This window comes from Fusarium keratoplasticum, chromosome 10 (genome assembly GCF_025433545.1).
Source record: "Fusarium keratoplasticum isolate Fu6.1 chromosome 10, whole genome shotgun sequence".
Classification (NCBI taxonomy): Eukaryota; Fungi; Ascomycota; class Sordariomycetes; order Hypocreales; family Nectriaceae; genus Fusarium; species Fusarium keratoplasticum.
In genome coordinates this window covers 292,322-307,016 of record NC_070538.1, presented here as the reverse complement: position 1 = coordinate 307,016, position 14,695 = coordinate 292,322, and the positions used below count along the sequence as shown (strand labels likewise).

General features: G+C 54.9%; 3 protein-coding genes and 1 pseudogene across 4 annotated transcripts, besides 1 other annotated feature; 3 read left to right on the top strand and 1 right to left on the bottom strand.

The window, feature by feature from the left end:
- Positions 1-2,888: 2,888 nt before the first annotated feature.
- Positions 2,889-6,202, top strand: NCS57_01194800 (uncharacterized protein; the record flags this gene model as incomplete). Its single annotated transcript, XM_053061640.1, has 7 exons — positions 2,889-2,958; positions 3,056-3,110; positions 3,203-4,442; positions 4,527-4,655; positions 4,730-4,780; positions 4,858-5,012; positions 5,116-6,202. 7 exons carry the CDS (start codon positions 2,889-2,891, stop codon positions 6,200-6,202), a joined length of 2,787 nt encoding a protein of 928 aa, XP_052908168.1.
- An 894-nt stretch (positions 6,203-7,096) lies between these two features.
- Positions 7,097-8,811, top strand: NCS57_01194700 (annotated as a pseudogene). The gene is made up of 4 exons: positions 7,097-7,483; positions 7,548-8,086; positions 8,165-8,453; positions 8,548-8,811.
- Positions 7,097-8,811: a sequence feature.
- Positions 8,812-10,119: 1,308 nt separating this feature from the next.
- On the bottom strand, positions 10,120-11,514 carry NCS57_01194600 (AB hydrolase-1 domain-containing protein; the record flags this gene model as incomplete). Its single annotated transcript, XM_053061639.1, has 2 exons — positions 10,120-11,042; positions 11,112-11,514. 2 exons carry the CDS (start codon positions 11,512-11,514, stop codon positions 10,120-10,122), a joined length of 1,326 nt encoding a protein of 441 aa, XP_052908167.1.
- Positions 11,515-12,016: 502 nt separating this feature from the next.
- NCS57_01194500 (MFS domain-containing protein) lies at positions 12,017-13,706 on the top strand (the record flags this gene model as incomplete). Its single annotated transcript, XM_053061638.1, has 4 exons — positions 12,017-12,190; positions 12,244-13,163; positions 13,235-13,432; positions 13,505-13,706. 4 exons carry the CDS (start codon positions 12,017-12,019, stop codon positions 13,704-13,706), a joined length of 1,494 nt encoding a protein of 497 aa, XP_052908166.1.
- Between the last annotated feature and the right edge of the window lie 989 nt (positions 13,707-14,695).

The window sequence follows — 14,695 nt, the reverse complement described above, 5'->3', positions numbered from 1 at the left end:
ACGTCCTTGCTATTCCGGCCATGGCAACTGACTGTGAGAGAGCATTCAGTCTTGCGAAGCTTACAGTCACCTCACAGCGGCATTCCCTGCTTGGATCGAGCATTGAGTCGGTCCAATTACTGAAGAACTGGATCAGGGGAGGGCGTGTTACTCTAGGGGGCCTATGCTTGAGCAACAAGGCCAGTTAGAACCTAGGGCAGGATCCTGAGGATGGGGATAGCTTCACGTGAGCTATGATATATCAGATATCTATCAATCAATCAATCAGATCAGATATAGAGGGCAAATTATCAGTTCAGATCAGATTTGGGTCCTGATCTGATTTGATTGATCTGACGGCAGCCCTGCGAATGCCAAGATATTGGTCTGCACTCCAGACCTTGCCCCAGCTATCGCGGACCTGGCCAGCGTCAGCCAGCCTCCCCCAACGCTCTCGCTCTCGCTCTCCTCGTTTGGCCCGCTACAGCTCACGACAGAGGTCTGCGCCGCCGTAGGAATCGTCCAGGTTCGATATGAAGATCTCGCCAACCCCATGCCAGCGTCGGCCCCTCTGCTGACAAAGCGTCTCCTCAAGGATGTCGGCGCCCTGGTCTACACATCTGGTACGAGTGGCAAGCCAAAGGCTGTCGCTGTGAAGAACTTCCTGCTCGTCCTGGTATCGACACCAACCACTATCGATGTCAAGAACCGGAAGACCTATCTGCCGCTCCGCACCTACTCTTGCTTGCCTCTCTTCCATGCGACCGCCCTCTTCGCCGGTCTTTACTACGTCACCGGCGTCTCAGGCACCTTCTGCCTAGCCCGCAAGTTCTCAGCCTCACGCTTCTCTACACAGCTCGTTGAGAGCCGAGCCACGCGGATGCTCTATGTCGGCGAGCTATGTAGATACCTCGTCAGCGCCCCGCCGTCTCCTGCAGATAGAGCACATAAGTGTATCGTGGCGCTAGGGAATGGCCTCAATCGAGAAGTCTGGCTTAAGTTGACGCACCGCTTTGGCATCCCAGAGATCCGCGAGGTCTACCGCTCTACCGAGGGCATTGCGAAGTTTGATAATACTACTATACGCTCTGAGGGGGGCGCCGGAATGGTTGGGTTTGCCGGGCCTATAAAGCGCTATGCCGAAGACGATATTTTTCTGGTCAAGTTTGACCCTACCACCGAGGCGCCATACCGGGACCCCGCGACGGGGTTTTGTGTCCATGCCTCGGCAGACGAGCCCGGCGAGGCTATTGGCCGCGTGCGGTCTATGGCCTTTTATAATGAATATTATAATAACCCCGAGGCTACTAAGCTAAAGTTGATCTCTGATGTATTCGAGAAGGGCGACCTCTTCCAGCGGACTGGAGACTTACTGGTACGCCAGAAAAGCGGATGGATTCGCTTCCACGACCGATCAGGGGACACATTCAGATGGAAAGGGGAGAATGTCAGTGCTGGCGAGGTGCGCGAGCACATAGGACAGCTTCCGAACGTACAGAACTGCTCTGTGTACGCCGTCAATCTCGAACGGTAAGGGCTTATTTCGTCTTCTCCCTCCTCTCCTTTTTTTGGCCCCCTTCATGCTGACATGCGGGCTGTGCTTTTGCTTAGGTATGACGGGCAAGCAGGGGCAGCCACCATCACGTTGGCCGACCCTTCACAGGAGACCGAGTTCGTCGAACACCTCTACAGCCGGCTTCGGTCTGGCGGATTGACCGCTTACCAGTTGCCCAAGCTAGTCCGCTTCCGCCCCATGTAAGTATTAGGCATCTGACCGATAAATCCCGTGGCGCTAGTGGTGTTGGCAGACCGTCCTGACGTTGTTGTTCAAAGTATCGAAATGACGGCCACATTCAAACAGTCGAGCGTGGCCCTGAAATCCCTCTCATGGGATCCCGCAGTGACTAGAGACCAAATGGATAGCACTTACTGGCTCAATGGTGAGCAGTACAGCAAGATCGACTCAGCCGCATGGTCTCTGATCGAAACTGGCAAGGCGAAGCTGTGAAGCGCGTTTGTCAAACGGGGTAGAGAAGTCAACTAGGGCTTTTGTTTCCAAGTAGCAGCCGATTTTCTTAATAGAAGAACCTGTGGCAGTTCACATAGATATATTACACGGTGTCTTACAGCATTGAGTTTTAATGTTGCGATGTGCTTATCAGTGTGTGTTCTTTGCTCCTGCGCACGACTAAGGTGTCATTGAAAAATAAGAACAGACATGTTACTGTGTAAAACTGAGCCCACCCACAGCAATGAGAGAATCAGTTCAACAGGCTCAGCCTCCCAGCTTCTAGTTTCTTGATGACACATCCACCTAATGGAACACGGCAGCAACGAGGGAGGCTGCATGCTGAGGTCCTCGATAGTCCAGCAAGCCGTCGAGATCCGCACTCCCTCAGGGACGCAAACGGGAATGCCCTACCAGGGCACACAAACTGGATCGATGTTGCCCACATGGCGCGCAAGACGAGCTGTGTGGTCCGGTCGTGGGATATGTCGAAACCACGATACAGATACAGCAGATCCATCCCACGATGACCACGACTTGACCGACTGCCACGGGTTCGGCTAGTTGATGAGGAAGCGGAACCCCAGTCAGTTAGCTTGTTAAGCGGCGCTACCGGCCTTGACCTCAGAAATAGATTTCGTGGGCCTCAGCTGGCTCGCTAACCCCGCAGTCTAACCTGTAATTCCCCTCGGCATTTACGTCAATGGCCAGGGAAGTAGCTTAAGAAGTTACAGTACGTCGTGGCTATGTACTTGCCTGAGGTGTCTGCTTCCTCAATTCCTGAGACGTCCTCTTCCACCTCCACCCATTTCTTCCACCGCCATCTCTTCATCGATGCCCCACGTCGATACCTGGTCCGGTCGCTTTCCCACATGCGACGAACGACTATTTATCCTCCAGAATGAAGAACTGCCGATACTGCCACAAGACCTTCTCCAAGTCGGAACATCTCCTGCGTCATGAACGATCTCGTGAGAAATCTCCCCCCCTTCCCCCCCTTCTCGGGCCTTAGCTAGCTGGCTGATCCGCGCCTTGTTCAACCTGGCCAATTGACGATTGAACCCATAGACACCGGGGAGAGGCCATACCAGTGTAACAAGTGCCAACGGCGGTACGCGCGGAGGTCAGTCATGTTCTCAATCCAGAACTGCATGTTAGGTCATGTCATGCTCTGGTAGCTTCGTTTTCGCTCGGTCGCTGACTCCCATGGCCCAGCGATGTGCTGCTCCGACACACCAAGTTCTTCCATGGCCCAGACAATCTCCCGAATGGCACCCGTGCAGACTTGAGGGCGATCGCCGCCCAGGACAGCCAACACTCTCCCAAGGCTGGCCAGGGCCAAGGTCCCGTTAGTACAGGTAGTACAGAGACTGATGATGATGATGCCTCGCCGCCGGCGCAGGAAGCCATGCCAGTGCACGTAGAGGAAGCACCCGTCGCCGCCAACCTCGACGCGCTGGCCACGGCCTCGATGCTCCACGCTCACCCACAAGGACTAGACGAACCGCGAGACACGACGCTGCAACCAACCTTGCATGGACGTCGCCATGATGACCGCCAACATCCGCCACTTCCAGAACCTGCGGTGCGACAAGACTCCGTCGCCCCTAACCTGGCTGCGGCGCAACCTCACAACGTCGACAAAGGCCCCGGCTTTCGAGCCCAGGACCAGGCCGTTCTGCTTTCAAGTGGTGGCGGCGTCGACGAACTCTTACATCCCTCCTTCCTGATGGGAGAGATATCATCCACCAGTGATGTAGACCTGACCAGTCCCACTAGACTCACTCAGCCATTAGTCGACCCCGTCTACTCCCATTCAACCGACCTTCAACTGTACGAAGGCGCCTTTGACCTTTTCAATAACTGCAGCAATAACAACAGCTATCACCTCCACTACTTTGACTATATGGACTTTGCCATCGACAGCTACTTACCCTCTACGGCGTCAAGGTCGCAAACTTCCAGCTCGGACTGTGCTAGCAGCATCCCTGCCGAGCGGTTCGCTCACGTTGCGCGGTTGTGGCCACAGACCGGCTCGTCCTTGGCAGACGACCAAGCGGCCAAGCTATGGGCTGAGGTAGTGGCCTACAAGGGCGACAACATCTTGACGGACACGTCCATCGCGGAAACCTCGCTGGCCCCGTCCGTCGGTAGGGAGAATGAATCGACGTGGGGACTGGACGAGGACAAACGTCAAGACATGATGCGCGAGGTTGCCCTGGATTTCCCCCCATCACAGGGTGGCGCCAGCTGCCCAGGCTTTCCAGGGACGCGGCTGCTCAATCTCGGCCTCGATGTTGTTTTCCGCCAGTCCCAGTCCCTTCTCATCTGTATACATCGGCCTACTTTCTCGGCAAAGTCGGCACCGAACCTGGTCATCTGGTCGTTTTGCCTTCTAGGGCTCATACTCCTCGACTCGAAGCAAGTGCGCGCACTCGCACTGCACTTCCTGCCGGTATTTATGCCCTGTCGCTATTCTGCATGCTTCTTGTTATCGAAAAGACGGTTGCTGATTGGATGATCTGTCTGTCATATGTAGGTGGCAACCCAGAGATGCTGTGGTAACCTGGCCACGCCATGCTTCGGCCCAGGTGGCTCGGCGAAGCTCATCGCCCACTTGACCTCCGCGACGGTGCTCCTGAAAGCCTGGAAGATCTGCCCACCTCGTGTAAGCCTCATGTGCCGGCTAGACGTCCCGTGATTCCTCGTTTGCTAGATATACGCTGACGTCTAAGTTAATAGTGCAGCCAGCACGAGTCGCTGATTCGAATGTTGTACACTCAAGCAATTTCAGTAAGTCTATCAAATGCTCCCACGACCAGGAGAAGGGGCCTCACAAAACGCCCCGATGCTAATACACATCCATTCAGCTTGCCCAAACATCGGGCCTGTTTGCCGCGCGGCCTGCTTCCCCAAGTATGATCGATCTTCTAAAACAAGTAAGCCCGCGGGGCGGACATGAGAGTCGACTTACGAGTGACGACACCCTGTGGAAGGCTTGGGCGCGAATGGAGAGCGTCAAACAGTGCGTCGTCAACCCCCATCACCACCGCCACAACCACCACCTCATACATGTTTCGAGACGATAGGACCCCTTCTCTCCGCTAACTTCGTCGAATTTACTTTAGGCTCATTGCCTCGCTGGCGCTGATAGATGCCTGGCTGGCGCATAGGCTCTGTGAGCCGCCGCTCATTCGCGATCCTACCGTGCGATTCGAGCACCCCTGCTCCGCGGAATTGTTCCAGTCTTCCTCGGCCAGAGCATGGAAGCGACTTATCGACGGTGGAGCCAGCATCGGCAGTGGATATATCGTGATTCGTATGCATGAATTGGAGATTTGCCTTGCAGAATCGCCGAATTTCTCGTCCGAGGGTGTTATCGGGCTGCTCTCTATCATCTGGATCCGTATCCTCGAAGCGCGTCGTCACATGGTCAAGACACCCTCTGCCGGCGGTCACACACTCGGTAACGCGCCTTGCAGGGTTTTTGTATCAGACGAGACGGGGAGACTAATGTCACGAACATTGGGCGAGGTCTACATCGCACACGAGAGGTTTCTTAGGTTCAAGAACCCCAACTGCATCACAATGTGGCACTTTCTAAATCTACACCTCTTTGCCAACCTGGACGTGTTTGAGCTTGCTGCTGGACAAAGGGGGGCTGACAGCGCACACGAAGCCTTGCAGGCCATCGCCCTCTGGAGCCAGACCTGGTACTCGCGGCGGGCGTGCCTCCATGCGGCCGGTATCTTCGCGGCCATGGCCCGCCGGGGCCTCAACGACGGCACCGCGCTCCACTCGGAGGCGTCCATCTTCGCAGCGGCGCTAGTTCTAGGACTCTACGTATTCATGATGCCCACGAACCGCGACGACTCTAGCGGCCCGCGCCAGGACGTCGAGCCGTACGAGTTTCTTAGCGAGGTAGACTGGGCTGCACTGGGGGGCGACTGGGGCGCGTCTCCGTTGTTTACGCCTTCGTCCGTTGTCAGCGACAACCAGGAAAGCGCCGTCAGCCGTTTTGTCTGGACTGGTGGTGTGGTCAGTTTCTCGGGCGTCATCCTCGAGGGCGGGTATAATGCGGCCAAAAGAATCCTGCTGGAGTTTGCCAGCCTGCTGGAAGACGTAGGAAAGTGGAAAGCGAAAGGGTTCTCTCATGTCCTGAAAATCTTGAGTGACTCGCTGCTCGACATGGAGGATCAGACGGACGGGAACTGAGGGCGCCGTGCCAGTTGGAGCTATCTACCTACAGTCAGATGGGGCCATGAAACCTTGACTTGACTCGGCCTGAATCCCTACTCGGTTGCGGGCGCTCCTGATTTAGCGGCTATGCCTGGTTGATAGGGTCTGCTGATAGCCGCTAGATTCCTTGTTGTTCTATCTAATTTATGTATGGGGCCTTCTGTTGAAGAATAATGATCTGCTGTCTGTGTGTATATGATCTCCCCTTGTGCTGTCATTGTCTCTCTGGACTCCATTTCGTAGCTTTTTGTTTCAGTTCCATTGGTACATAGCACTATATTCCTTTAGTCTCCGTCCATAGGTCTTCATTAACTGCCGGGGGGGCATTACGATTCGTAGAAGACGTCTAGATACAGACAAACGCGGTGCCTACGACGGAGAAATCACAGGTTGGGGAGATACTCGACATGTGCATCAGGAAATAGCTTTACATCATTCCGCTTGAATAGAGTCTGCCATGCGAATAATTGGAACAAGGCCTAATCGTGTACTGTATATTACAAACACTGCCACATGACGCGCCTGCTGCAACTGCTGAGCGACCTCAGAGGCCGGCAAGCTTCTCAGCCATCCCACATCCATCACAGGGGCTAAAGCGTGGGAGGATAGGACTAAAGCGTGGGGCTAAAGCATGGGGCTAAAGCATGGTGGGTCGTCAAATGCCGCTCCACGAAGTCAGGTCCCTGGGGTCTTGAGATCTTTGATCGACTTGCCAGATACGGAAGTGTACGCTCCGGGAAGGCCGTTTTGATCCCGGGCAGTCTATGATATATGGTGGCATAGCCCTAGACATGGACGCGACTGACTATTGATTCAGGTCCTCCTGCCAACGGCTACTTACGCTCTCCCTCTTCGCCGTGATCCACCGCAATGCCTTCCTTGCTACTAGCATTGGTTGACACCCCCTCATCGCTGGCCGGCCTTGCCGCTGGGCTAGCATGTGTGGCCTGCCTGGGCTATGTTGTGTATCAAAGATTCTTTCATCCCCTTGCGGGCTATCCGGGCCCGTTCCTGGCATCTATTACGGACCTATGGCAGGTCCAGCAATATCTTTCGTTGAAGCAGCCCTACACACTGACAGAGCTCCATAACCAGTACGGCGAGTTTGTGCGCTACGGGCCGGATAAGCTGAGCATTACTGCTGAGGAGATAGTTCCTCTTGTATATCAGAAGGGTGGGCGGCGCTTCCCTAAGACGGAGTTTTATGATGCCTTCGGTGGAAAAACGGCCAACATCTTTGGCATGAGGTCTGTCGATGTATGTCCGCTAACGCCACGGCCCCTGCCTTTTATGCCCAATGTATTTACTTACCTTGATACAGATCCACTCGATCCGCCGACGCCATATGTCGCATAGCTTCTCTATCTCTAGTGTAAAGGAGATGGAGCACTACCTAGATGCTAACATAAAGCTTCTGCGCGATAAGATCTCTGGCTTCGCTAAGGACGGGAGAGCCTTTGATCTAAAGAAGCTCCTCCACTACTACACCATCGACATCCTCGGCGAGCTAGCATTCAGCCGGTCCTTTAGCCTTCAGGTGTCCGACGACGAGTCCTTGGTGCCCCGCGTTGTCCCTCACACGCTCCTCGGCTCAGTCACGGGTGCATGGCCGTCCATGACTCAGATGCTCAAGAAATGGCTTCCTCTAGTGCCGCACAGTGGCCTACAGGATCTTTTCAAGGGGCGTGCGGAATGCGCTCAGCTTGCTTCCGAGTGTGTGGAACGGCGGCTCAGCCAAGTGAAGGAGGGCGGAGCAAACGAAAGGACAGACATTTTGACGAGGCTGATCCTGGCGGAGCACCCAGACACGGGAGAGCGTATTGACAGGATTGACCTCGAGGCCGAGGCTTTTGGGTTTATGTGAGTTGAGTCCTGTTCTTGCCTGATTGCTTGGCCGTAGGTGTCCTCCACGAAACCAGCCTGACCCATCCTGAACAGTATTGCCGGGACGCACACAACAAGCGCAACCGCGACGATGCTCTTTTACAACCTCTTGCACAACCCAAACGTCCTGAGGAAGTGCGTCCAGGAGATCGACGAGAAACTTCCACCCCTAGACGCCGGCAAGCCGGCCTACGGGGTGATGCAGGTCGAGACCTCGCTCCCCTATCTCCGCGCCTGCGTCCGGGAGAACTTTCGCCTGACTCCCATCTTCACTATGCCACTAGAACGACGGGTCATGGAGCCGCAAGGCTTGTCTGTGGGCGGGCGCCACATCAAACAAGGAGTAAGTCTCTGCGGTAGATGCTGCGCTTGGCCTTAGTAGACCGCAAGCGTATAATATCAACGAGTGCTGATGAGTGGCGTGCCCCAACATCCAGATGTCTGTCGCGGTCTGCAACCACGCGTTCCACCATAACCCGCGAGTCTGGGGCGACAAACACAACGTATTTGACCCCTCACGCTGGGAGGACCGGGCAACGGCCGATCGTGCCCGCTGTTTGATGCACTTTGGCCTAGGCGGCCGCCAGTGCCTCGGCAAGACATTGGCCCAGACCAATATATATAAGCTTACCAGCACCCTGCTGCGCGAGTTCGACTTTCAGATTGTTGATCCGGAAGAGCGAGAGGAAGCGGCTCGGGGAGGGTTCGTCGGTAGGCTGCCCGAGATGATCAGCGTGGGCGTGAGCGACCTGAAAGGGCCGCTTATGGTGATAGCCACGGCCCGGCCGGCGGCGACCGGGGTTTGACAGCAAGTCGCCAGCCAGGTGGACTGGGGCGCGATAAGATGAGGGCACATGGCATGCGGCATACGGGGAGACCATGATATATTGCTTTTTTCTGCATACAAACACGTTAGGGAGTCCTCACGACTCCGCTCTGTCAGTCCTTTAGCCATGTGACTGGGTTTGGCTTGATGTTCCCTAAATTCTCCCTCTGCGCGCCGAGTCACAGGACTCTAAGCAGTGCTACCTATTAGAAATCGCAAACGCCATTAGGTGACTCATGTGAGCTTGAGATCCGCGGGATTCGGTAGAGATGTTGGCCAGAGTCAAGCTAATAACGAGATCCATACCACTGGTAGATCCGTACCCCGACCCTACTGTCCTATGTCTGATGGTGTCTGGACGCTCAAAGACAATGCAGTGAATCATTTTGGGTAATCGGGCCCCAGAGGCTTTCTACCGTATATCACCCATATATGGTTGTTTACCTATCTACCAAAAATGCCAGGCGAAGCCGCAGGTGTGGGAGGGTAGTGGTCTGGTAATGAGACGTTTCCAAGCCTGGCCCCTCCCTGAGCACCATCTCTTGGACATCTGACCTCCATGAACAGTTGCTTGAACGGAAGACAGAGGTTCATCAACTATAGTAAGACGAACATGACCGAACACCAGGACCTTAGGGTGTCCATAATCGGCGCAGGCAAGGTCCCTCACACCCTGGCTTCCACATACTATTCTCCCTATCGTACGGCTACGGCCGAGCCCGGCACTGACTTAAGAGTTGATATTAATACCACCGAGATAAATAAGGGCGATAAGCAGGAGAAAACAGCCAGGGAGGAGAGGGGCCGTCAGATGAAGGCCGTAAAAGCCAAGAGGGCCCTTCCATTTTACAATTAGATGAATTGGGAGGTCCAGGAGCTATTTATCCTGGCGAATCTCTCGCAGAGAGAGCCAGCTGGTAGTTAGCCCGGGAAAGGGGGGAAAGAATCGATCAGGGCCAGGTCTAGGTGAAGATGGGACGGTATGTAGTACCAAGTGTTCACTCTGCACGATCAAAGGACAGGCCGACCATTGCATTGATGCCAGGCTGGATCAGTAGCTTTCGATTCATACTGGATGTAGTTGGACCGGCCATTAAAGTCACTGGCCTTTTCTCAAAGCACACGAGTTCTGGATGTCGGGGCCTTGACGTGATAGATGATAGCATGTTATTAACCGGGAGGTTCATATCTTTGAGTTATTATGCTGCCACTGCGTTGGTATTCTCATCTGTGAGACATGATGCCTGAGCTGATCCGACATGGTCGTCTTCTCGGCTGCTGGTCGACGCGCCCATGCTTCATATTCACGTTCCTCTGCCAACCACCGGGTTAGTTCGGAAGCCATCCATTCAGCGGCCACGCGGGCACACAGCCCCGGGGCCTCCAGTGGAACGAGATGGCCGCTCTCCTCGCTCACGACGCTCGACACACGGCCGGCTTTGACGCCGCCGCTGCCGCCCACGCCGGTGCCGGTGAGCGCCAGCTTCTCCTCTCTTAGCTCAACGGAAGAGATTTCACTCCGGCCACCAAAGAGGTAAAGCACGCTGGGTCGTAGGGCCGGGAGGGATGCGAGAGTACGGGGTCCCTCAGGCCGGTAGACTGGATAGGTAGGCCAGTTCTCATTGAGACTTGGGTCAAGATCTATAGCGAGGTCGGGGCGGATGACCTCCCTGCCCTCGGCGTCATAGGCGTCCCAGCTAGGCCGGACGTACGTGAAGACCTCTTGGTGCTTTGTTGTTGTCAGGGTCACAGCGTTTGTCCCGGACATGTTCCTCAGCCCGTGCTCGATCCACCGCTGCAGGACACGGGGATCCCAGGTCCGGTAGAAGGGACTCTGGCCGAAAGATTTTGCGGCCTCCTCACGGCTGGGCCAGACGTCACGACGGTTCAGACTTGCCGCCGCGGGGCCTGCGGACGATGGGGTGCTGGTAAAGCGGGAGATGACGGGGTCGAGCAACACGAGGGAGGTCATCAGGCGGGGGTGGATGAGCGCCACGTTGGCGAGGATGCTTGCTCCGAAGGAGTGACCGATGCCCACGAGGGGAGGCGGAGGCCGAAGGGTGTTGATGATATGGAGAATGTCCCGGGCATGGTCAAGCCAACTGGCTGCAAGGGGCTCGTCAGCATGGCGCGCACAAGAGGGCGGGTATCACAGTGGGATTGCTGCGTGTGGACCAGACTTGCGGTCATTGCCGAGGGCGTCATGGTTCAAAACGCCGCTCTGGCCCTGCCAGGCAGCGTCCGCGATGTATATGCTGCGAATGCGCAGGTTACGGCTCTTTGCATCATGGTAAAGGTCCTCCCAGAGAGGCTCGTACAACTCCTGTGACTGCAGAGTTAGGCTATGGGGCCGGCATCTGGAGAGACACTGCTGGGGGGGGGTTGCCTTGGGGAAGCCGTTGGCGTGGGCTCCGATGATAGTAACGTCTCCCTTCCTCGGGACGAGGTTGTCCTTGGGGATGTACTGCTTCACATGCAGGTGGAGTTTCTCGTCTTGGGAGTGCGACGTCGCGCGCGCATATTCGCGTATGTGGGAGGCCTCGATAACGTGCTGTGCGATGTTGAAGACGGAGGCCATGGCTGCAGAGGGGGACAGTTGAGTGCTCAGATGGCTGGCTTTCTTGGTGTCTGAGACTGAGGAGCTCAATGGAAGTCGGGCGAATGTCGGGATCCAGGTCAGTGAGGTTTTGAAAGGTAGTAGGTCGGTACTGGATGTAAGGCTATAGGGTGGGGCGCTAAATGATGGAGAATCCCACATTGCATCTTTCCCCGCGCCAGAGGAGGGGCTAAGTAGTTAGTCTAGTACCTTACGTACCTATGCTATACCCACTCAGAGGGCTTACCCCGCGACTTCTCCAGACGGGACCTATGCCACCAAGTAACCTGAACCAGCTGGGTTGCAGAAGTCAGCAAGGGTGGACTCCATGAATTCAGGCGGTGGTGCAGTTAAAAGTCGGTGGTTATGTCTCAAACTGTTCCCTCAACAGGCTCAAAACCAGATAATCTCAATTTCTTCTTGCCGCAGATCAACCACCCCTTCTTCCACTTCCTCCCACAAACCCCTGTCCCCGTTGCCCAACATGAAGAGCAAGCCTGCTGAAACCTGCTCTGATAAAGAGCCTGTCGGCACGCTTGGCGAGCCTTCTGTTGACGCTATCGAGGATGCTGGGGTTCCTGGGTCCTCCAGCCTCATCCTCGATGAGGCGACCAACAAGCGCATCCTCCGCAAGATAGACTACAAGTTGATGCCCGTCGTACGTTTAGCCCTCATATTGCCCACCAAGTACATCGCTGACCTTGAAAATAGCTTTGTATCACCTATGCACTTCAGTATTATGATAAAGCCGTCATCTCCCAGGCAGCTATCTTTGGCTTTCGACGGGATCTTGACCTTGAAACCGGCCTACGCTTCTCCTGGGCCACCCTTATCTTCTACTTTGGCCATATGGTTGGCATGTACCCGTGCTCCCTTCTCGCTCAGCGGTTTCGGCCCCGGCCTATCTGTACGTCCCTTACTATCATATGGGCGCTTATTATCCTCACGACGCCTGCATGTAAGTCATATTCCGGTATTCTCATTAACCGCTTCTTCCTCGGCCTTGTCGAAAGCGGCGTGAGCCCTATCTTTATGATAGTCATTGGCCTGTGGTATACCAAGCAAGAGCATAGCGTGCGTAGCGGCTGGTGGTATTCCTGTAGCGGTGGAAGCCTACTGATTAGCCCGCTTATTAACTTTGGCCTCGCCCATATCGAGTCTGGCCCCCTGGCCCCCTGGCAGTATATGTTCCTCGTCGCTGGCCTTATTACCCTCGTGTGGGGCATCGCCCTGATTTGGATCTTCCCAGATACGCCAGAGGAGGCTAAGGGCTGGTCCCCCGAGGATAAGGCGTTACTGCTTGAACGAATCCGCCGGGATAATGGTGGCTCTGAGAACCGCCAGTTTAAGGCCGCCCAAGTATGGGAGGGCGTGCGTGAATATCAGTTCTGGGCCCTAGCGATGATGGCGCTACTCGCTAATACGGGCGCCGCTACTCTATCAACCTTTGCCTCTATCGTCTTTGCCGGTATGGGCTTCAGTTTACACACCTCGCTCCTGCTCAACATCCCCTTCGGCGTCTTCGCTTTCGGCTGCGTTCTCTCAGCCGCGTGGCTTGGCTCGACCCGCGTCGGAAGACTATATACTTGCTGCATTGCCACCGTGCCTGTAATGCTAGGCTGCTGCCTCTTGTAAGTTGTCACCATGTTCCATTCCGCGTCCTCCCTCGCCTTTCTGTCCTGGGGCTGATAAACCTGAGCAGGTGGCGTCTCCCGATGTCGAGCCGGGTAGGCCGCATCATCGGCGTGTATCTCGTCTCCTTCTTTTCGTCGTGCTGGCTGCAGGCTATCTCTCTAGGCACCTCCAACGTTATGGGGTACTCCAAGAAGGGCTTCTATGCGTCTGGCATCTGGATCGGTTACTGCATCGGCAACATCGCCGGGCCGCTGCTTTTCCATGCGTAAGTCATGCCTTTCCTTCCGTCGATCCATTGCCTCCCTGAAGGCGGGCATGCCCCGTTGACCAAGGACAGCCGATACGCGCCGCGCTACGGTGAAAGTTTTATCGGCATTCTCATCTTCTTTGCCACCCTTGCCGGACTCTCGCTCTTCTTGAGATTCTTTCTTGAGAGGCGGAACAAGCGACGCGACGAGAAGTACGGAAGCCCAGATTTTCAAGACGGCCTGGAGGATATCACGGATAGAGAGAACAAGTCTTTCCGATACAAGTTGTAAGGCGCCGGGTCAACTGGACTTGGCCGGCAGGTTGCAGCTACGTGAACACTGTACCTTCATGGCCCTTTCAATGCTAGTTGGATTATCGGTATCTTGTTTCAGAGGACATTGAGTGCTTGATATACGAGATCGTAACGAGCTAAAAGGGACTCTGTGTTCACTGAGGCAATTATGAAAACCCCTCAACTTGCATGGTTGATAAATACCCCCTTCTGCTCTTGAGTCCTCGCTTGGGACCGCTGTTTTGCACTGTTCTATCTGACCGCACACTCCCTGGGTAGATCTAATTCCATTAGGAAAGACCATGATCAGCCAATCTTGTGCGTTGAAGCACATAAAGTCCAGTGGCAATGCTTCTGATCGGACAGTGATAGCAGTAGACAGCCATCGTACTAGGCAACTATTGCTCAGGACGACTTACTATACACGAAGAAGCAAATAACGACGCCCAGTTGGTACGCTTCTGCTATAAACACACGACTGAATGGGACGACGTGAAGACTTAGCCAACATATACGTAGCTCGCAAACTTCTGGGCTTACGGGGGAGCAAAGAATTTCAGCGTTTCACTATGGAGACTGGCGAGTCTTCTGGGGCTTATGTTAGACATTCTGGAGCGCGTTGAGTTACTGTCGAGTCCGGGACGTGAGATGTATAAGAAAGAGAGGAACAGAAAGGGAAAAAATAAACCAGCTCTTATGTTGTAACCTTTTAGAGAACGGAGGAAGTTTTACCCGCTCTGTCGATCTTAGAAAGCTGCATCAGATAATTAAAGATCGTGGTATCCCTGAGCTTCCTGCATCGACACTATTCTCTTTATGGCGGCGATTCTGGGCTCTGCAATTTTCTCTACCATGACCACAGTGAGAGGTAGACGATAGCACACATGTGGCATCCTCTCCGGGGCAACGGCATGAGAGTGAAGAAGGAACAGCAACAGAAGCAAGAGAATGACAGATCTTGCGAGGGGGTGGTGGAGGCCAAATGGG